The 22926-nt window shown below is 43.3% G+C and overlaps 1 protein-coding gene across 1 annotated transcript in view; it reads left to right on the forward strand.

Annotated features, from left to right (window-relative positions):
* The window catches only part of LOXL2 (lysyl oxidase like 2), a 120988-nt gene that overhangs the window by 52743 nt on the left and 45319 nt on the right, over positions 1 to 22926 (forward strand). The window contains exons 4-5 of the mRNA XM_019504229.1: positions 13294 to 13505; positions 20522 to 20744. Coding sequence (XP_019359774.1) covers positions 13294 to 13505; positions 20522 to 20744 — 435 coding nt within the window. The remainder of the gene's footprint in view (positions 1 to 13293; positions 13506 to 20521; positions 20745 to 22926) is intronic.

Consider the following 22926-nt stretch of genomic DNA (forward strand, 5'->3'; position numbering starts at 1 on the left):
GTCCAGCCCCTCCAGAAGCTCTCTAACCCGGTCCTCCCCAACCTGAGGTCTGAAGGCGATCCCCTCGAGTCCGGCTTCTATCACAGCAGGGAAGTCCCGGTCCCTGCACAAGAAAACGGAGGTGAAGAATTGGTTAAAGAGGTCCGCTTTCTCCTCTGACGCAACCACCAAATATGAGCCACCAATGTGATGTTGCAGCTGGTAAAGTGAGCAAAACTCTGGCTTGCATCCATAGATGCTTCTCAAGCAAATCCTAGGATGTCATCCTCCCACTGTACTCAGCCTTGGTGAGGCCACAGCTGGAGTACTGCATCCAATTTTGGGATCCACAATTTAAAAAGGATGTGGAGAAGCTTGAGAGAGTGCAGAGGAGAACGAGCCATGTGCATGACCAGAGGGCAGGAGAACAGACCTTATGATGAGAGGCTGAGAGCTATGGGACTCTTCAGACTGGAAAAGCGCAGGGTCAGCGGGGACCTGGTGGCTGCCTATAAGTATATAAGGGGTGTGCATCAGGATCTGGGGGAACGCCTGTTCACCAGAGCGTCCCAAGGGATGACAAGGCCAAAGGGTCACGAACTCCTCCAAGACTGTTTCAGGCTGGACATAAGGAAGAACTTCTGTACTGTCTGAGCCCCCAAGGCCTGGAACAGACTGCCGCCAGAGATTGTGCAAGCACCTACTCTGGACTCCTTTAAGAGACATTTGGACGTTTATCTTGCTGAGATCCTTTGACCCTAGCTGGCTTCCTGCCCCTGGGGCAGGGGGCTGGACCCGAAGGTCTTCCGAGGTCCCTTCTAGCCCTAATGTCTGTGAAATCTATGAAGATGAAGTTGGTTACTGCTCTTAACCCTCCGTGTTACTATTCTGGGGAAAATATGGAGAGTTTTAGGCTCCAGATCTATTTCAATCCAGCAACAGCATTATTTCTATTGGCACTGGGGCAGTACCTCCTGTGCTAGGTTCTCGCCAAAGATGAAACAAAAATGCAACTTCTTGCAGTCCGCAGTTGTAGCAACTTCAGAGCATGTGTCTGCACATGCTTTTATGCATGCCTAAAATTAATGCACGTTAGCCTAACACACATTAAGGAGATTTAGGCGCGCATCTACATGTGCACACACTAAGGCACATTAATGCAGGTGTGCACATCACTGAAGTTAGTCCCAAATCAATGGACACACACAACATTAATGCGCATTAGCACGTCTACATGTTTGTTGATGTGATTTGGCATGCATAAATTGATACCTGCTTTATGCAGGTATCAAATTTAGGCTCAGATAGCCTAAATTGCCATTTTCAGGGTGCATTAAGGGCACGCACATGTAGGCGCACATCCTTAATACGCCTTAAATTGGGCTAGTACCCATTAAATGCACACGTGTAGACAACCCAGTGCTGCTGAAAGTTTTTGTCTTAACAGCCATGAAGACTGTGTTGGCCTGGAGGGACGTTTCAGCCCTAAAAGGAATGAAACAAAGTTATAGATTTGCAACTTTATTTTCTGACTTTCTGTTCTCAAGTGTTTTTGACTTTTTACAGGTTTGTTTTCTTGTTTGTTATGACAACAGTGTGTTAATTTCTTCCTGTCTCAGTTTAAATGTTTACTTCTCTTTCAGTACAAACCTTTGTGTAACAAATGCAGATGTTTTCTGTGTCTAGAGGGGATCTGAGTATCTGTTCTGGCAGCAGAATCTCAGACAAACATTTATTAAACAGCAGCCACGTTAAACCAGTGGAAATGAACCGAGTCAAAATGCAGTCTTCTCCTGGATGCAGGCAGCAGGTTTGACTAGCTGCGAGTGCCAGCTCCGTACAGGCACAGGGGAAAAAGAAGAGTGGGGAAATCCCAAGTAATCAAAGGTGAAGCTGTGTTTGTTATCCAGCAGTGCTGTGGGGTACTTGGGCAAGGCAGAGAGATATCATTATCCTCCAGTCTGGCCCTGTCACCCGTGGTGAAGAAATTCCACAATACAAATTGGCATGCTTCATGATGGTGAACTCCTAGCATAAGGTGAGGCTGCCAGTGACGCCCTGAATTATGCAGCAAAAGCCTCTTCACTGATTTGCATTTGGTTGTGTATTGACCCCAGTTGTGGATTAGGAAACCTTTAGAGTGGGTGCTGGATAAACCCAAAACAAAAGAGGCTGTCCTGGACGCAAAGAGCTTGCAATGGAAGTGGTAAGAGTAAAGCAGTGGTCTTCAGTAATGCTGTCTCCAGGCTCTTGCACTCCTTAAGGGAGCTTCTTTGTTCCACCTCATCAGCATTATGATACTTATATGTTTAACATCTGGGACACTGAGTTATTCTTAATGACTCAAAGGCATGAATGTCCAGTTCCAGATGTGCAGACCAAAACAGCTCCCATATATGTTAATGCCTGGGGACTGGGTGGAGAAATAGCCTTTTAATAGGTCCCTCGAAGCATATGGAGTTGGTTGCATGAAAACTGGGGGCCGAAGGGGGGGGAAATTTTTTCCTTTTTTTTTTTTTTTAAAAAAGGGGGGGGGGGGGAGGAGGGGGGGGAAAATTTTTTCCTTTTTTTTTTTTTTTAAAAAAGGGGGGGGGGGGGAGGAGGGGGGGGAAAATTTTTTCCTTTTTTTTTTTTTTTAAAAAAGGGGGGGGGGGGGAGGAGGGGGGGGAAAATTTTTTCCTTTTTTTTTTTTTTTAAAAAAGGGGGGGGGGGGGAGGAGGGGGGGGAAAATTTTTTCCTTTTTTTTTTTTTTTAGATAAGGGAGAGAGGAGGACTGCTGCAGCGAGTCCAGGGTTTTAGGCAGAGATTTTAATGAGAGATTTTTATGTTGCATTTTTAGTACTAAGGAGTATGTCATTTCCAGTCTGAGTCTTGGCCCTCAGAATTTGGTACTTTGAAAGCTAAGACATCTTACAGTGTGTGTGCACGTTCGTGCATGCGAAGGTGCCGGGGGGAGGGGGGGAGAGAGAGAGAACACATGACGATGATTAAGACAAGGAAGATATTTATGTAGCTGTGGGGGCAGTGGGATGGCTTAAGCATAGGAAAAAGGAGAGAAAACAGACACTGTGAGAGAAGAGAGAGAAGACAATGGATGCAATGGATCGGTGCTATGGTAAAGGCAGGGTGTTGTCTATAGGGCAGGTGGACAGGAAAGTTTGGTCTTCAACTGCTAATTCGGAAAGTAGGGTGAATATTTCCTTAGAAAGGAGACCAGGGTCACTGCTCTCCCTGATTTGAAATATAAATGAACTGCATGTAGAATGGAAGTGGATTCTTCATTACACCCAAAGGGAATGTTTGCATTTTTAATAGGTAGAAAAGCTCTCATCAGGGTATAAAGCATGTTCAGGGTGCTGAACTCGGCTTATCTGGCTTGGCTATCCCTGATGTGGCTGGAGAAGATGTCTAGTTAGTTTTGATAACAAGCAGAACTTCATCTTTCTGTAATTTCCTGTGTTCCTATTTACCGTTGGACCTTTTTTAAGAAGAAGCAAGCATTGAAGTTGATCAACCTGCTGTTTAGTGTCAATCCAAGACAAAGATAAGGTTTTCTGATACTTCATACTGTCTACACAGTTTGTGTGATGTAACTTTAGCCAATGACACATTCCTGAGCTGTTTACTTTGACTATTCACTACTTTAAAATATTTATTTTCAGTGTAATAATCAGTCACTCTATGGCTTCATGTACTGCATCTAGATATGACTTGGTCTGAGGTAAAAAGGAAGATGAAGGCTGAACTCAGATTATGTGGAAGGCTATGTTACTGCATAGCTTATTTCAGGCAACCCCTTGTGTAAGGTGGGCAATGATTTGTAGACCGCCCTGCTTAGCCATGTGTGCGCATGGTTTTTTTGGCAGGGGGGTGTTCCTGCTTCATGATTGGACAACTGAGGCTTTTTAAAATTAGGAGAGCACTGAATGCTTAGTAACCATGACTCTTGTTATTGCACACACAGCCATCAGCAATATGTTAATGCAACTATCAGTAGAAAAACCAGCTGTTTCTGAAGCCATCTTGTGAACATGTTCATGTTCACTTGAACATTTACAAACAGATAGGTTCAGGCACCTGTTTGGTTCTTTCTTACTCTCTTGTGTTGTTTTGTAGTTTTTGGCCAGTTTTGCTGCTATCAAAAACATGCATAGAAAGAAACGGCATCCCCCGTTACGGTGAACTGGGAACAAAATGGAAATCCTCCCCTTTTAAGGGTAGGCCACTAATTTGGAACCACTGACGCATGGTCTCATAACTGCAAGCATTCAACTTGCTTATCTGTCCGTGAGCAGAAACCACAAGCTTTCCAGATTAGAAGTTGCCTGGCTGATTCTCTCATGATGTAATTGGGTGGGTGTATGTTTCATATCATAATTGAGGTTCTCTTCTAAAAAGCCCATCTGAAACCCCAGCTGCTGTGGTTTGCGGAAGTCGCCTAGAATAGCTTCTCATCTGGGATGAGACTTCTCAGTTGACTAAAAGCCGTCCTGAGGGTCATAGCAAAGGCTGGGGAATTTTAAACAGAAAAAAAGACAGCTGGGATGGAAAAAAACAACTTGATCTAGAGCTGATAAAGGAGGAAAAACGGTCATTCCTCTTAAACAGAAGGGTGCAATTCTCTTAGTTATGGGGAAAAGATATGTTAACAGCTGTTTGGTGAGTTAGTGTCGTGACTTTGAGCTTAAGGATTTTAATTGCCAAAAAGAATGTGAACTCTCCTTCAGTTTTCATCCTCTGAAAAGATGAAGAGCTTTGTTGCACCCAGCACCCTCTAGAGATGTAAAACTATACAAATGGAATTTCTTACCCTCCTTTCTTATGTCGTTGCATAGCAGATGAGTGCAGTGTCTTGTGTTCTTGGGTTGCCTTCCTAGCCCGAAGACTCTTGGCTCTGTACCTGCAGTACGTACCGGCTGGATCAGTGTGCTGTGGACCTAATACCACGGCATATAGTCAATGCTCTTGTTGGTATGTGGAGCTCCAGAGAAGACACTGAATCAACATTTCTTTATACCATTCTGGCTTAAGGCTAGGACTTCCAAAGAAACCAGAGAGGGAGGTAGCCGGTTCCTTATAAATTAAGTCTAGCTTTCTGAAAATTCCTTGGTACCAAGCTAAAATTATAATCTAACCTTAGATGCATCTGTGTTAAGGCTCGAAGCAAAGCATATAACCTAATGCATCATTTTAAGCTACTTAGTGATTTTTTTTTTTAAACTTCAGTGAACCAGGTGTATTGCAAGCTGCAGGATACAGACCAGATGCAGAGAACAAAAATGCCAGAATGTTTCTGATCCCTGCATTTATTTACATTCACAGGGGTGCTACAGAAAGTGTGGCTGACAAGGAGTTGAAGGAGTGGAGACTAATGGGTAGATAGAGATGATCCTGCCTTGAGCCAAAGGGTTGGATTAGATGGATGAATGGGCATGTTTGTTCTGTGCAGCACAATGATAGCAAAAGGTAAATAAAGGGAAATCTGTTATTAAAGCCCTGTGTGAGGTGTTGCAATTAGATCCCACATTGTGTGAAAATACCTAGTTCAGGCAGAGGAAACAAAAACCAGCTGAAGCCTATTTTGAGCCAGGAATCTTTTAATTGAAAACTCGAAACAGAACTTCTTAACTCCTCTCCAGTCCAAACTTTCTGAAGCTGAGATCTGTGGTTTTATATCAAAGCTTGGATACCTGGGTCCCAAAAGTGTAAATAAATGCCAATTCAGATCTTGGACCATCAGGGAGTGGTCAGGTGAGCATGGAAGGAATACAAAAGATCTGCTCTCAAAACTGTTACAGACCTGGGAATGAGTTTGATTTTTATTTGTCTTCTGGTGGCTTCTAGAGATCCCAGGTCCTTACAATGCAAAGCATTGTGCAAATGGAGGATGGTCTTTGTAACTTAAGAGACAAGACAGACAATTGGGGAGAAGATTCATGTCATTATCCCCATTTTGCAGATCAGGCAGCACAGACACAGAGTGGTTAAGTTACTTGCCTGAAGTTATACAAGGAGCTGGACCGATCTGGGCAGAGAACCCTGTTTTCTTGAGGCACAGTCCAGAGTTTTAACCACAGAGCTGTCTTTCCTGCTTTTGGCTTCAAGTGAATTTATAGGCAATTGTTCGGTCACGGCCATGGTGCTGCAGTTGAAAGTGGAACCACACTTTCAAATCTGGCCACAGATCTATTGCACTTCCTTTTTATTCTTAACTATTTCCTCGTTCTGCTTTGTTTTAGGGGGCTCGTTGTGCCTTTCTTGGGCAGTCAGGTTGAAATTGGGGAAAAGAAGGGGGTTTCTTGTTGCCTGTGCATTGTTTCTACACAGTGAGCCAGAAGAATGTATGGATAAAACAAGAGCTGCAGCTTATGGACTGAAGCCAGTTGATGCTGGAACAAGCTCATTTATCCTGGCAAATGCGGTCAACAATATAATAAACATAATCCTTTCAGAGAAGATGTAATTCTAGAGACTATCAGTACAAAGGCTAGAGCCAGCAAAGTCTGAAATATTTGGGCAGGATGTTACATGAGCAGAGATTGGCCTAGGTTTTGCATCCAGGTCTTGATTAGGTTAGTATGTGAATTCCAAGCCAAAGTGGAGATGTGGTTCAGGAGTTGGGTGGAAGTTATGTAAAACTAGTGAAGCAGCTCAAGTGGAAGGTTTGCCATGCACACCACGTTCTAGTAAAATATTTTCTTGAATTCTTGACCTCTGCATGAAAGAGACATCAGCTTGCAAGAAGACTTAGAAGGTTTGGAAGTAGAGCTCGCTAGTCTAATCATTCAAACGTGGTACTGGGGAGTCTGGCTCTGGGCTTCATTTCTGGTGGTGAACTCCCTAGCTTGGAAGAAGTGACCGGATCCCCAAGACCTTCAAATGTCAGCCCCCCTTTTTTTCTCTCAGTAAATTGTCCCATAGTCTGCAGGTTCCAGAAGTATGAGTTTGTAGATGGATGGGTGGATAGAAAGGCTTTATGGTGGTTGCTATGGACTTTAACTTCTGGCTCCGTCACAGACCCCCTACGTGACTTTGGGCAAGAAGCTTATCTGTCTACTTGCATTCCTTGTTAAAATCTAGCTAATCGTGCTTCCTTTCTCTCACCTGTTTGTCGTATCTTTTTAGACTGTAAACCATTGAGGAGAATGACTCTTTTAGTATGTATGTGCATCAACTAAAACAATGAGGGCCCCCATCTTACTTCTGAGATGCTGGTATAATACAAATAATAACCATGATTGAAAGGTTGAATTTCAGTGGAACTGGGATCCCTCATTTGCTTGAGTTCCCTGCAGAATGCCAGCTTGTATAGATGATGTCTGGCAAAATAGGGGTCTTATCTCTGTTGGGGCTTTTTATGTTCAAATACTATATGTTGCCAACATACACTCTGTGTATGTCTGGTTAAACACATGTACATCAAATATGATAATGAGAACTTAAAACAGAAATCTGTTCCAGCTACTAACGTTTGCTGGCCACTTATTTTCTTTTGACTCTATGCAGAGTCTGTTTTCACCATTACTTTGGCCGCTCTGTATATTTCTGTTGGAAAGATAAAACACATGTCTGTCTGTACTCATATTATCACTGAATACTCGCAATTCAAGTTTTACATCAAGAACCCTGCAGTAGAAGGAAGCTATCCAAACCTATTAAGAGTTATAGGAAGAATCTTAGCAGTCCTTTTAAATATCTCTCCAAGAAGCATACATCATGGCTGTTTTGATCATTTGCTACTGTCTGTCTCCTTATTTTTTGCTTTCCAGTTTAAAGCCCAACTATTGCAATCCTGGTAATCCTCTTCCTGGACATCTTGCTGCAGGTTCTGACCTGCAATTATAAATGCGACTGAAGGTTTCTATGGCTTACAGTATTTGGTATGTGAAAGTACTCAAGCGGGAAAATAGATGTGGATGGTGCTAGCTCATTAGACAGATCATGAAATACTGTTTTGTGCTTGCCTGGTACAGCCATTTGGAGACTGGAGTGCCACAAAAGTACAAAAATGGTGACTTATTTCTTGCCAGTTTGCTCACTTTTTTTCCTCCTTGGCAAATGAAGGACATAACTAAGAACAAAATAGTAAAATTATTTAAAGTCAGCATAAATCAAGTTTCGTGTGTGTCGGCATCCTCTGCAAAAGGGAAGAGTGACTGCAGCCCAGTGCTGAGAGCCAGGAATTAGAATCCTGACTTGGACATAGATGTCTTTTGTGGCCCAAGACAAGTCACTTAAACTCTCAGATGCCCACTCTTCCCGTCTGTAAAATACAGGATAACACTTTTCCCATCTGTGAAATATAGGATAATACTTTTCGCATCTGTAAAATACAGGATAACCAGTCTGCCTCCTTAAAGGCAATGGCAGAATGAATGACTGGATGTTTGAAAAGAGCCACACAGCATTTATAGTTGTTATAGATGTAACAGTATCTCAGTTGTGCCCAAGCAGTTAAGCCTGTCAATGCACCCAGAGAAGCATTGGCTCTTTTTTTACTGCTGGGGAAACTGAGGCAAAAAAGATGTTAGTGGTGTACTGCTGAGAAATACAGAGCGACCCAGCAGCAGACAGAGGAAAAAGGACTTGCCCAAGTGAATCAGTGGGTGAGGTGGGGGCAGGGAGTCCCATGGGTCATGACCAGTCCTCTAGACCACACTGAGTCAGCAGGCTTCCCATTTCTGACACTGATGCACTGTCCTTGACTCTGATCCTGCTCCTTTGGATTCCCAGTGCTTCTCTGGGAATGGATGTGGTATTGCATGCTTCCTTTGTCTGCTGCCTGACTAACTGCAGAAGCAATACATGAACCAGCAGTTCTTTTAAATTACATTCCTGAGATTGCAATGCTTTTTATTCAAGTTGGGTTTTTTTGTTTTGCAACCTTGCAGTGTTCCCTGGGAGACTTTTCCAAGCAGCTTGTTTGCCTTCTTGTCTATTGCTCTAGTATCAGAAAACCCCAGCGTACCACAAAGAGGAATTCCATGGTTATATGCAGCTCCTCCCTCTTTTATATGTCAGACCTTTTATGGTACATCCAATATACATACTTTTCTTTGAAAGTACAATGCATTGGCTCTAATTTATGGCTGTTGGATAGAGGAGATGATCTTGTTGAAGGTCTGGGCCTAGGATTTGGGTGACATGGGTTCAATTATTTTGCCACAAGTGCTATATGTGACCTTGGGCAAGTTGTGTGATCTCTCTGTGCCTCAGTTCTCCTTCTGCAAATTGGAGCTAATCTTATCTCCTTTTGTCCCTCACCAGTAGCTCAAACAATTGGGCTCCTTCTCTGTTCAACCTTATCTCCAGTATGAGAAATGTTTTGAACTGGTTTAAAGTGGATGTCTCATCTTCATTGAGCTAATGTAAATTATTCTGATCTCAACAGGGGGCAGTGACCTCGGGACACTGAGTTCTTGAGAGTGCTCTGTAAGGAAACCCCATGGTGACTGACTTAAAAACTGCAACTGCTGAATTCTCACTTAGCAAAAATGCATCAGAACATTTTGTCTGCAAGCAACATTAAGTCAAAGGGCCTCCCCATACAATCAGGATGGGAAAGAAATGGGATTTTCTCTCTGGGAATAGAGCTCTCTGACTTGTCTCTCCCAGGTGAATAGGTTCTTTAGCAGCACATGTCTTCAAGGTTAAGAGTATGGATGGTTTATATGATGAACTGGGAAAAATGAGTGTAGGTCCCCCCTCAAACAAGGTTTTGGAGGCCTCTGATGCACTGAGGCTCTCATGCTTCCTGATGGCATGTATTCTAAAATCATGTGGTATTTGAATTGGACCTGCCAGACCATAATGAGGAAGGATTCTTAGTTCTGCCTCTTTGTGCTAATGGTTTTTCCATGCAGAATGGATGAGGAAGGTATAAAACATGAAGCCTTGCCAGAAGGACTGTATTTTTCACTGCATCATAAAGATTCAATGTGCTTACCTGACGTCTCTGGCCCAGACTGCTCAAATTACTCCCAAAAGTCTTGAGGCTGGATTTCTCAAAGGAGCCTCGGAAGGTTTTAGCGTCGAGGTTGGGCCTTTAAGCTTACGGGTACAGATTCTGAGCGACTTCTCTTTATTCCAGCAGAGAGCCTGCCAACAGGCTACTCGCTGGATATTGTACAATTTATTACTGACTCTGTGGATCCTTCCTCACAACAGCAGATGTGCAGGTTCTGTTTCTAGGCAATTGCAAATCAAAACACATTTCCTGCTAGTCGCTTTATTTTTAATTGACTGCAGTGCATCAAAGCAGCACATGTTCCTTTTAAGGCACTGGATTTCTTTTCTCATTTTTAAACGATGGAACTTGCGCGGGGGAGGAGAGGATTCCACAGCTGTAATGTAACCACTGGGATCTGTGTGCCTTTATATTTTTGACAAGGGAGAATATAAACTTTCAGTCACTTTTTAATTGCTCATTGCAGCAGATTTTTTCCCATCAGCCTTTACTTCTGGGCTTGAGTTCCTGTGAGGCTTGCTGTGCTTGTGTCCTCACGTAGGCTTATAATGAGGAATCCAGGCAGCCTTTGTGACTCATCGCCCTGTTTTCAGTATACACAGAAATCCAGTTGGAGCAAATGGTGAATATGTGCAAATCCACAAACAGAGAGGCCAGCTTTTAAAATGTCTGCGATTGCAAAATAAAAGGAGGGAGCATGGATGGATGGGCTGCTGGCTAGGTGCTAGCCTGGCTCTGCCTAACTATAGACTTCCTGTGTGACTCTTGAGGCTTGTCTACATGGGGCACTCAGGAAAGTTAGTCCATGTTAACTACAGTTGTGAATAACATGTGGACCAGTTAAACCACTTTATCTTTCTGTGTGGGTGCATTCATTGAGAACTAAAATGGCAGTCATTCAATTTGGCTCAGTTCACAGGACAGCCTTTGCTTCCAATGTGACTTAAAGTAAGTTACTGGATAGTTTAGTGTCATATGTTTAGATAATTCAGAGCAACATTCCTTAGTGTTTCTGTGCTTCAGTTCTCAGTTGTTACTTGTATTTTATGTACTTACTTCCCTTGGAGGTGAGGACTTAAATACCATGTGAACAAGCCACATAAATGCCTAAAATGCATTGAAACTGCTATATGCCACAAGTAGCCATTATTATTATGACTTGTTATTGCTGTTGTAAAGCACAGTGAAATGTAGATCAGATGTGCTCCTCCTTGTCTGCCTCTATATCTTCCTCCTGCTGTCACTCCAAAATTAGATGGTAAGATCCTTTCTGTGCATGTACAGGATAAATCTGGAGTCATTTTGTTAACAAGCTTGGGACACAATACTGCTCTGGTATGGTAAGGCTTATTTTTCCATGTCCTTCTGTTGTCTGACTTCAGCAGATACTAGACATGATGAATCCCAACAATTGACTCATTGCATTAGATCCTATGTACTTGTATGGCCATGTATACCCCACATCCTTGTGTAGACGGTCTTATTCTGGCACCAGAGTGCTTTTTTCCAGTTGAGCTACTGTTGCTTTGTGAGTGCCCACGTGTTAATGTGTAGGATATGATTATGCTGGCATAGGCTTGCCAGCAATGTTTCTTGTGCAGCCCACCCCTGGGCATATTTGCAGCCTTTTATGCCAGCTCTAGTAAATTATGCTTTCCTCTGAGCTGTGTATTATAGTGCTTCTTGAGACACTCTAGGTATGTCAGCCTGAGAACTGCCCCTTGCCTTTGAGTTAAGGACACTGAGTATTTTAAAAGATATGGCATAGCCCAGTGCTCATGGACTCTGGAGGGTCCATCTACATATCTACAAATGTATATAGGTCCTTATGCTACCTTACGCAAGCTAATTCTTGTCCATGACCTCTCTTAGCTTAGGACAAACAACTTTGACTCTATAGAGCCAGTGTGAACTCTTCCTTTCTCTTGGATGACTTTAATTCCTGCTGTGTTACACTTATAAGAGAGAAATTTCTGGTATGTATGCATTTAGATTTAAGTCATAGAAAAAAGGGACACCTACGTAAAGTCTTGGGCATCCTGACAAAGTTACAACAGCAGAGAGCAGCCAGCAGCATTGAATATTAAACGTTCCAGCAGGAACCAGTCAGCCAGCCTGTGACTCAGATGCAACATGGAAAGGATTTTTTCTAGTAGATATCTCAGCAGTCTATGCTGTCAGACATATCCTTACTGTGTTTATCATCACATTATCTCCTTGATGTTGGACAGTGGTGTTTGCATTTTGCAGCTGAGGAACTGAGCATAGTCAGGGGCTTGTTAGAGGTCACCAAAGAAGCCTGTTGCAGAGCAAGGAATTGAACCCCAAGTGGTGCCCTAAACACTGTGCCATCCTCCATGTCAGCGCCTACTCTGAGACTGCTCCCTTGGCTTTTACAAAGTCAGGTTGAACTGATGCATTCCATAATAATGATGGCCTCTTGTGACCCTGTGCAAAATAATATGAGAATAGGCTCCTCTTATGATGTTAACTTCAGTTCCAGCTCATTTTTATGATCCTGTGGTCAGATCCTCAGATGGTGAACACCAGGGTAGCTTCAGACCCAGGAACTGTGATTTTTAGGCCCAAAGCTAGGAACACCTGAAATGCCATCCAGAAGGTCTCTCCTCGCCTTAACCACCTTCTCCCCCGTTATGGTATATCATATTCTTTATCCCAACATGGAAAGATGCCACAGGAGTTGGCCCATGGAGAGCGGGTGACCGACCTGCTGCAGCTGGACCTTTAGTTAGGCAGGTGTTCCTAAAGTCTGCCCTTGTGCTCCTAGGAGTAGGAATCCTTAAACCGCTGAAATACCCAAAATAAAAATGGTACCCTTTCCATGTAATAAAGCAACGATGCCTGTGTGGTGTGCATGTGTGGTATGTTTTAAGTGCACTAGACTAAGCTTTATTTAAACCATAAAAATATCTTAGCAGAAACTTCAGAAGCACCCCATTTGAATTACCCCTTTAACTGTAAAAGATCCAGCAACTGAACATTGGCACATACACAACCACACATTTCTGCTTGTGGTTAAACACCAGTTCTTCTGTAAGATAGAGAGACTGAAGCATAAAGAAGTGAAATAGGCTACCGGACTTTGCCTGAAAGGTTAGTGGTAGAACTGGGGAACAAGGTATCATGGTGTCTATCTCTTTTTCTCTCTCCCTGATGACTTAAAGGCAGAGAAATCAAAGTGGTTTGTGCAGTTTATTGAGTTTGAAGTAGAGATCTCGGCTTGTGTGTCAGGCACTCCTTTTCCCCTGCTGTAACCATTAGACCCTGTTGCCTCCCTAGGGTGGATCCTTAAAATATCCTTTTTTTTTTTTTTTTTTAACTTGTAGAATATGAACATCCAGGTGGAAGATGTAAGAATCCGAGCGGTTCTCGCTACCTACCGCAAGCGCGTGCCAGTCACGGAGGGTTACGTGGAGGTGAAAGAAGGAGGGAACTGGAAGCAGATCTGTGACAAACACTGGACCACAAAAAATTCCCGAGTCATCTGTGGCATGTTTGGCTTTCCAGGCGAGAAGAAATATAACGCCAAGGTCTACAAGTAAGAGCAGAGCTTTTTATAAGTCTCAGTCATGTTTCCTGAACACTCGAGGCCTTGTTCAAACACACCCATTTCAAACTAAATTGAAGACCGGGAGGTGGAAAAACCTCAGTTAACTGCTTCATTCCTTTAGATCAGATTTTGCTTTTGTGTAAACATTTTAAACGCCAGGCACTTCCTTGTGTAACTAGGAGTACACGAGGCTTGTTTGATTCCCACCCTTTGGCGAACATTAAGTGTAACATGAAATTAATGTCAGATTTATCCTGTTTTGGCACAGGGATGGGCTTGATCCAGTAGGCCTCTTTCATTACTTGCTACTGCATAGTCCTGTGTTGGCTCTCTTTCTTCTTCCTTTCTTTTAATCTTTTGTGGCTCTGGGTACTGTGCTATATGTATGCGAGTGTAAGTGTCTGCATAAATAAATATGTGATAGTCTGATCCTTGTAGCCCAAGATCCATGCAGCCAGTTGCAGGATTGGGGCTGGCATGTGGCATGATGGAAGGTTTAATGAAAGAGAACTGCAACAAAGCCAGTCTGTGTTGTCTCATAGCACAGGAATCCTCATTCCCTCCCTGGCATACAATCCACTTTCTCATACCTATGATGACATATTTACCTGGGGTTTACCAAGCATTTGCCATTTGGCTCTCACCTGGGCTCACCCTCTGTAGATCTGGCCTGCTTGGCTGCCAAGTCACTGCATGTAAGGGTTGTGAGTCAGTTGCTGGTTACCTACATGGGAGCCATCTGCAAGGGGGACATTTTCCAATAAATCTCCCACTGTTGCCAGCACCAGTTCAGCTCCACTGGTCTTGGCAATCCTGCCTACCTGGGTTGCCAGCTGCCTCCGCTGTATTAATCACCCTATCACTTAGTCCTGCACTGAGCAGAGGCAAAGGACAGAATGCTTAAAATGTCTGTCCTAGGGCTTCCAAGGTTGTTTCTGGCAGGACAGATTGGGCTTTCAGTGCTGCACTTCGAAATAAGCCTGGAGCACTCAAAATGAGGGAAGTGAACACAGGGACTTGGGGTGACCCCTCATTCTCCTTTTTGGCTTGTGCAGAACAAATCCAGCAGGATGTCTGACATTTGCCCATTGCAAGCTTACACACTGCAGGCTTGTTTTTGTCTCTAGCTAGTGACACACAAGAACTGTTTTCTGTACAGTTTGCTATAAATAAGCTATTTCACATCTGCCTTAGGCTCTCATGCCAATAAGCTTCTTCCCCAGGCTTCTGATTCCAGAAGCCGACCACAGCATAAGCTGCTTGAGGGAGGATGCAATTCTTGAAGGCATAATTGTGGTTGTTTTGCTTGTTCTTTTGTTTCGCATGAAGGCTGTTTCTGGAGGTTCTCCTTGGTGTAGCCTGGTTGTATCGCATGCTTTTCTTAGTAAGATGATGATCAATGGAAGAGGTCCCTGGGTTGGAAATAGTATAAAGCCACATAGCGGCACCAGCAAAGAAAAGACTCAACTGGACTCTTGTTTTCAGGTTTCGAAGGTGGATGAGCAATGAAGAAATAATTGCTGCCAGACAGTCTTGTGCTTTGCTCTGGGTTACAGTGGCACATGTTTCCAGCCATGTGCATTATCTTGCCCCAGCTGGAGAGAGAGCTTATCTCAGAGGCACTGTTGTGCTCCAGCCCTATCCATTAGAGCCACATGGCAAAATAAGCTTGTCCTAATAAGACAAAGTAGATCCTTCCTGCTCTTCATTTATAGATGTCTCCAAGAAGGACCTTTACATTTAATAGCTAGAAATGACTGTATAAGTAAAGGATGGCTCGGCAGTGATCCTTTATCCAGCAATAGTGCATAGTGTTGTGGCTCTAGCTACCTAAAGCATCTTTCCATATAATATCTTAGCATGAGGTAAGCTCTGGCTGGCATGGTTTACCTCTAAGAATTGGGAATTGGATCATATGTGTGTATTTATAATGTGTTCAGTTATGTATGAGGTATAATATAATGTATGTGGAGATGTAAGACATATATACTTAATAACTATAGTATATTATTCCACATATATAGAATACATAACACCATATTTTCCTGCATACACCTGCCCCGGAATAAAATATGTACTTTATTTTAAAAGACAGAAAAATAGATGTTTTTTCCAGGGTTATGTCTTTGTAGAGGGGAGCAGAGCCTAATTTCAGCTGGCTTACCCTTCCTTTCCTGATTTACTAAAGCTGCAACCCTAGCTGCTGCTGAAGACTGGTCTCCATTGATGAATCAATGATTTTGAAAGAGCTGAAGAGTTTCCAGGCCTGTGAATTAGAAGTAGAGAGGCAAGGAACAGCTAGCAAAAACCTGAGAAAGACTGTCTTGATTCTTGAAATATTAAGACCATTAGAAAAGCAAAATGATCACTAACACCTATGGAGTGAAGAACAATGAGCCAAATTGACTACTTTGGCTGTCTGAATAATAATACCACAACTTCTGCACTGTGGGCAGGAATTAAAATGGGGTGCTTCTATCCTGGGCAGAAAAGTCTACTTCTCTGCTTAATGCATGCATCCCAATTTTATGGGGCTGACATGTATACAAGATTCAGCTTCCAGTGGTTGTCACCCTGTAGCATTGTATTTGTGCCCCAAGGTAGAGAGAGCCTGTAAATAAGACATAGAGTCTCCTTAAGACAATGAACTAGTGACTGCACTGAATTGGATCAGCTCTGCTGCAGGCATGTTGGGACCAAGTAAAACTCCCGTCCTCTGGTCCCGGGTGAAATCTGGTCTGTAGATGTCAAAGATGGTCTTTGCTTTGGTCTCTCTATGGTCCTCCCCTGGAAGCTAGGATACCAATTGTTTTGTACCGTTCTCTTCCAAGGGCTGAGGGCCCAGTGTATGGCTCACTCCACCCACCTTCTAGTCATGTCACACAGTGGTTTGGGGAAGGGGAGATTCTGCCTTTTACTGGTCACTTGGAACAAGCCCTTTCTCCACGTGAGCTTGAAGGCTTGTAACTTTTTTTCATTTCTTAGGCTGCACTCTGCATAACTTGTAAATACCTATGTCCCAAGAGTGAAACCTTTCACACTGTTGTTGTGCAGCTCGGAAACGAGACTACAGGTTGGGTTTCTCATCTGGCTTTGTAATTGCGCTGGCTGGGAGTTGAAAACGCCCCCTTCTGAACCCACAGAAATCCCATTCTCTGCTAGCTAGCTTTACAGGCGGAGCTAACTGATATTGGGCTCTGTTTTTGCATGATGGTGGGAGGTGAAATGATTTGCAGATGGACCCTGCTTAAAAGAAAACAACTTAGTTCATCATCATTTTCCTGCCAAGGATTTTTTTTCTATTATTATTATTCTTGAATGTTACTTTTTTTTGCATTTGACAAGGCAATTTATGTAGGAAACATAACAAGTCTTAGCACATTTTCCATGCTTTTGTTTGTTCTCCAGAGCTGTTTATATAAGAGCTTTCATTTAACTCATCCTTCCTCAAAGCTGTGCCCTGGTGGAAAGAGGCAAATAATATTAGTTCCACTTTACAAAAGGCACAAGCTGGGATGCGTACAGGTTTGTGGTCTGCTATGCCAGGTCCCTGAAACTTTTGTTGGGGTCAGCAGAAGGTGCTCAGCAGTCCATTTGCTTGTCCAAAAGAGGTAGAGTGAGGCTAGGAACTGATCACAGGAATTCTTGTCTTGTGTGCATTTTCTCTGCAGCTGGCCGATGTTTTCAACCTTAACACAACCTTTGTTAGGTGATGCATCTGTTAGAATTTATGGAGCACTTAATTGCACCCGTATCTGAACAATGTATTCTCCACGGATTCCAACTGGCAACATAAAGTCTCCTGGGCTTCAGCAGATGGAGATGGATGTGGCTGCTCCTCTGCCTAACTCAATGAGGCTGGAACAGGGAGACTTTCTCACTTAAGCAGATGCCTGCCAGGGGGAGTTAGTTAAGGGTGGAAATGCTGTCCATCAGGATACCCAGAAATGGGAGCCTCAAGCCTGCTCAATCCAGCTGTGTGGACGTCAGAGAAGAGAACCACTAATGAATTTTTCTCCTTAATGTAGTTGGACGGATTAGCTCATCCTTCTGTGACCTCCTGGCACGTAGGCCAAGCTAATTGGCTTCAGTTGGTTGTACCAGAGATGAATTTTCCCCAGTGTTTTTGGCTGTATGACCACTTCATTTTCTGCTCCTCTGTTTCCTATTAAGATGTCCCTTTTATTTGCTGGTTAAGTCAGATGCCTCTCCCTGCCTGCTCGTAAAAATCTGTGCAACTCTTTGCCCACATGTGTCGTAGGTCTGGAGATCCCAGTGCAAATGCTGTTAATACGCTATATATATTTTTTTAGCAAATGTAGGATCGGGGTAAGAAGATGCTAAAATAACCCACCATGAATATCCCAACAAAGGGCCAAATTGTGATGCCTGCGAGACTGCTGTCAATTTGGAGTGACTTCAGTGGAATCAGTTTTGTTCTAGATTTCCCTTAGGATCTCTTACAGAATCTGTTTCCTTGCTTGTGTTCCCAAGTGAGCCATTCACTTTTAGTTGATGAAGGTCACGTCTTATTGTCGTACTGAAGTCTAAGGGAGTTAGATACACAATTCTCATGAACTTTTAGTGGGTTAGATGCATTTAATTCCATTAGGCTCTTGCTAAATATCCAAGGATCCATCTCTCAGCCTTTGGGAAAGGAGTGGCCATTAGTACTTCTTTATTTCCCCTTAATCTGTTTCCTCACTGTTAGATATACCCTTAGTACTATTGTTTGCTAGAAGGGACCTCCAGGGATCACCAAGCCCAACCCCCTGCCTGAGGCAGGATCCTCCAGTATCTCCACAGTCTAAACCAGGGGTGGGCAATTATTTTGGGCAGAGGGCCGCTTACTGAGTTTTGGCAAGCCATCAAGGGCCGCATGACAGGCAGCCAGAGGCCAATAAATATTAATTTTCTAAATAAATAAATAAATAAATATTCTAAATAAATAAATCTTAATTTTCTAAATTTTTTAGGGGCCCCATGGGCCAGATAGAATGGCCTGGAGGGCTGCATCTGGCCCTCGGGCTGCATTTTGCCCACCCCTGGTCTAAACTCTGAATAAGACTACCATCAACCCTGACAAAACACCCTAACCTGCCACAGGAAAAGCAGGAGAAACCACAGCAGCTAACATCCTGCTTCTATGAAATGTTGTCAATAGATGCTCAAGAGATCCCAGGTTAGAGGCCCATGCCCCTGCTACAGAGGAAGGCAAAAAATCCCTTTTAAACTTTTGCAGTTGCTTTCTATGGAGCTGCAATCAGAGTGGAGATAGCTGATGGCAGGAGAGGAGCTGTTTAAAATGTCTTGAATTTCACAATTTCAATGAAATTACAAAGTTGTTTTTTTCCCCTGGTATTCCTTTTTCTTAGTATTTTGGTCTACTTTGAACCTTAATATAAATCTATTTTTTAGATTAGTGCCAGTGAGAACACTAATTTAAATTAATAAAGAACTGGACAGACAAGTTAGCCTCCACTGCTCTATAGCAATGTACATTGTCCTGGGGGGAGTCCTGCTCTAGGGAGGGTAGCACAGTATCCATAAGCCGTTTTAGCCTAGATTTCTCTTTTCTTATGTTGGACACATGCCACCGTGAAGTGGGCTGAGATCTTCCAGTTTCTTTCACACAGACCCACCAAACTGCTGCCAGATGGGGAGTAAAATGTTGAGTCACTACCCATTTTGTCTGGATTGCATCTGATAACTGCACAGAAAGATTTTAATGTTTTACCAGCTCCCTAAGCTTGAGACTCACTGAGTTTCAGACCCACTCACCCCTTTCTGTCTGTCTTATGAGGCCAATGCTACAATCAATCAAAGTCTTTTTCTGGCACTCTCTCCACCTCCATATGTTTTGCATCGTATCTAATTTTAGGACCACAATGTCTCATTTGCTGCTAACACCAGAACAGAGGAACAGGCTCTTGCAAAGACAGTGCAGGATCACAGTTGGCTGTTGGCTTCTCTGTGCTTTAATTATCCTTTAGTTTTCAGAATCTCTCCTGTGGTGGTGCTTGGAAACTTTTTATCGACTGCTTTAACTCAGATGCAGCCCTGGCCTTTTGTATCTGTCTGGAAGATGCTGAATTATTTTCTTCCACTGGCTTATCACCCCTTTACAGCCCAGGGGGTTTGCTGGAGATGTTCCAGTTGGGAAGCAAGCACTGGAAAAGGCTGCCAATCTTCTGTGCTGCAAATGTGTCATCAAGAGAATTGCTCTTGCTCTCAAAAACTATCTTTAGGCTTGAGGTTGCCAATACTGTCACTTTGGAAGAAGATGGAGAGCCCTTACTCTGTCCTAAGTTTGCCTCTTTCTTCCAGTTAATAGGGTAATGCCTGCCAGCACAACAGCTGTGGTAGGGGCTAAATTCTCGTAAAGCCTCAAATGGCACCAGCATTATTTGTGTTGAACCAGTGTGCATGTGCAGGAGTACAAAAATCCCTGCATTTTTGCTTTCTACTAAGTGAGCATCTGTGCATTTGTGTACATCTTCTGCATGGTTCAGGTAGAGCTGCACAAGTGTGAGACAATGGCCAAGTATGTCCGTCCCGCTACGTGGCTAATACTCGAAGGATAGTCCTTTGTTGCTGTTCTCAGCTTGTTGACTACAGGTACATCCAAAACATGACTGGGAAATCATTGTAGTATGAGCTGGCAGAAATGTAACCAGCCTTGAATCATGCTAACTCAGGCACCAGAGACAGTGGGGCTGCATCATCAGAGACCAGGCCTGTATCTCCCTGGTCCAAGCAGAGGAAAAATATATACAACTAAAAGGGATAGTACTGTTTTCTATGTTGGTCTGTATGCTAGAAAATTCGTAATGGATGTTGGGTTAAGCCAGTACTTTTTAAAATTCACACCATTGTATTTGTCTTGGCAACTTCCTGGAGCAAGAAGTTCCACAGGTTGGCTGTTGAGCAGTGAAAGATTTCCTTTCTCTGCTTTTTAATAGTTTTCACTAACTGTCTTTCTCCGGTGATTCCTCTTTTTGAAGGATGCTTGCCAAAAAGAAGAAGCTAAGCTACTGGGGTTACTCCGTGGAGTGCACTGGCAATGAGGCTCATATCTCCAGCTGCAAACTGGGCAGTCGTCTCAATGTGGACAATAAAAATAATGTCACCTGTGAGAATGGGATGCCTGCTGTGGTGAGCTGTGTGCCAGGCCGGGCCTTTGCTCCCAGCAGCAATAATGGCTTCCGAAAAGCTTTCAGGCAGGAGGTAAGGAGTACAAATCCACTATAAAGGGTTTTGTCTTTTGGGTGGGGTAACTCTATAGATCAGTCAAATTCTGCCAAGACTGATGCATCTGTACGGTTGTATGCACTGAGAATACCGTTGGCTTTAGTGGAGCTACTCACAATGTATAAAGCCTATGTACCTGAGCAAATCCTTGCAGAAGCCAACCTGTATTCTGTTATAGAAGAGTCTCTATGCAACTCTGTGAATCGCTGCATTCATTCAGGGCAGTTTGTGCTATCACTGGAGCCGAAGGAATTTTTTTTTTAAATTTTTGAAATTTCAGCGAAAACTTAACCAGCTTCCAGTTTCATTTCCTCCCAAAGAACTTACCTTCCTTTCCCCTAAAGCCCTCCCTCCTCCTTTCCCCCCCTCAAAGAAAACCCCCCCACTGGAGGGCCTTTGGGTATTTTTGACAGAGTTGTTTCTGTTTCCTCCAAATGTGGAGACAGGGAAGAGTCAGGTCAGTTGAAATGATGAATTTGTCCTCAAACAAAACTAAGCAAAGCACTATTTTGAAATAAAATCAAAATGTTTAATTTCAAAGAAACCAAAATGAAAACATTGCCGTTTAAAAATAAGATTTTTTTTTGGGGGGGGGGGTGTCAAATAAACTTTTCAAGTGAAAAAAATTACCCAGTTTTATAAGTGACATGACTAATGGCGTTGCAAACAGAGCTAGGAACAGATGTCAGGTTATTTGGGTTCCACTCTCTTGCTTTAACACAAACTCACCCTGCTACCCATATCATCCCTGCTGTCATCCTTTCTGTTTCACATCTCCCCTTCTGCCACAGATCCACAGTCATTCCAGGGGAAAGGTTGTGCAGCCTCCCTCTGCAGGCTTCCTACTCTTTTTAACTTGAGATGGTTGGCTTGGAATGGTGTGGGATTCATTAAACACTGAAGCTAGCAAAGCTAAAAGCAAGTAGTGAGAAAATGCATTTGTCTCATTTTTGTTTGAGTTGTTCTCTGTCAGCCAATTGAGTGCTGGGCTTGTTTTTTTCATAGCTGTTTAACCTCAGCTGGCTACAGATAATAAAGATGGACCATCAGATCTCTTTGCTCCTTTTGTGCCTTCTACTGAAAAATAATACTGATTGACATCTGATAGTACCCTGGTGTTGTGCATCTCCCCTGAGCTAGCACTGTTATAACACCTGTGGATAGTGGCAAGCAAAAAAGGAGTTGCAAGCACTTGGGACAGGCCCCAGAATTCAAAATCATCTTGGGAAATTGGAGAAATAGTCTGAAAGCACAAAGTGCAGAGTACTGACTTCAGATAGCCTCACTTGGCAACTATCAATACTCTGGATCATGGTGTACACACAAGAGGTCTATGCAACCATCACACCCAAGACCTTCAGTGGATACACCAAGGCAAGAGTATGGAAGAGAGGAGGCTGCCCAGGACCTACCATCCCCACCCCCTTAGGTCATCGAAACAGAGTCCAAAGGCCAGAGTGAGATTCTGCCAGAGAGAGACAGGTTAGAGATATTGCTGACTGCCTAACAGCTCATTGAGGGTGCATTTCTGTTAGGGTGATGTTCCTTAGTCTTTCTTCAACCAAGGAGTACCCACAAGACAATGGGGGCTAGGGTTTTGAGGAACCCTACATTTGCTTTACTCTGGATGTTGTGGTATTTTATAGCAGCTACTCCACCATGAGTAGCCCCGCCATGTTCCCACGAGGTCCTCCAGTCGGCTGCAGTTTAGTCATACCCAGGACCTGATATAACTTCAGAGATGCACGCACAAAATAGGGTGCGACTGCTTGGTAGTTTTACAGTAGCTGTGATGGTTGAAGGAATGCCTGAGAAGCAGGATATGATTAAGAATATTTTTTATTGGTATCATTTTGCAGTCAAACTGATGCAAGATATTGCTAAATACATCCGCTTCTGGAATAACTGCTTAGGCAGACTATCTAGGTTGTAGCTGTATTGATCTAGAGGAAAAAGCAATCGGGGCTCGTGGACAGAGGTGATAGCTTTCATTAGACCTAATTAGGTCTAATGAAAGCTATCACCTCTGTCCACGAGCCCCGATTGCTTTTTCCTCTAGATCAATACAGCTACAACCTAGATAGTCTGCCTAAGCAGTTATTCCAGAAGCGGATGTATTTAGCAATATCTTGCATCAGTTTGACTGCAAAATGATACC

Source organism: Gavialis gangeticus, unplaced genomic scaffold (genome assembly GCF_001723915.1).
Source record: "Gavialis gangeticus isolate Ggan-Ray unplaced genomic scaffold, GavGan_comp1, whole genome shotgun sequence".
Taxonomy (NCBI): Eukaryota; Metazoa; Chordata; order Crocodylia; family Gavialidae; genus Gavialis; species Gavialis gangeticus.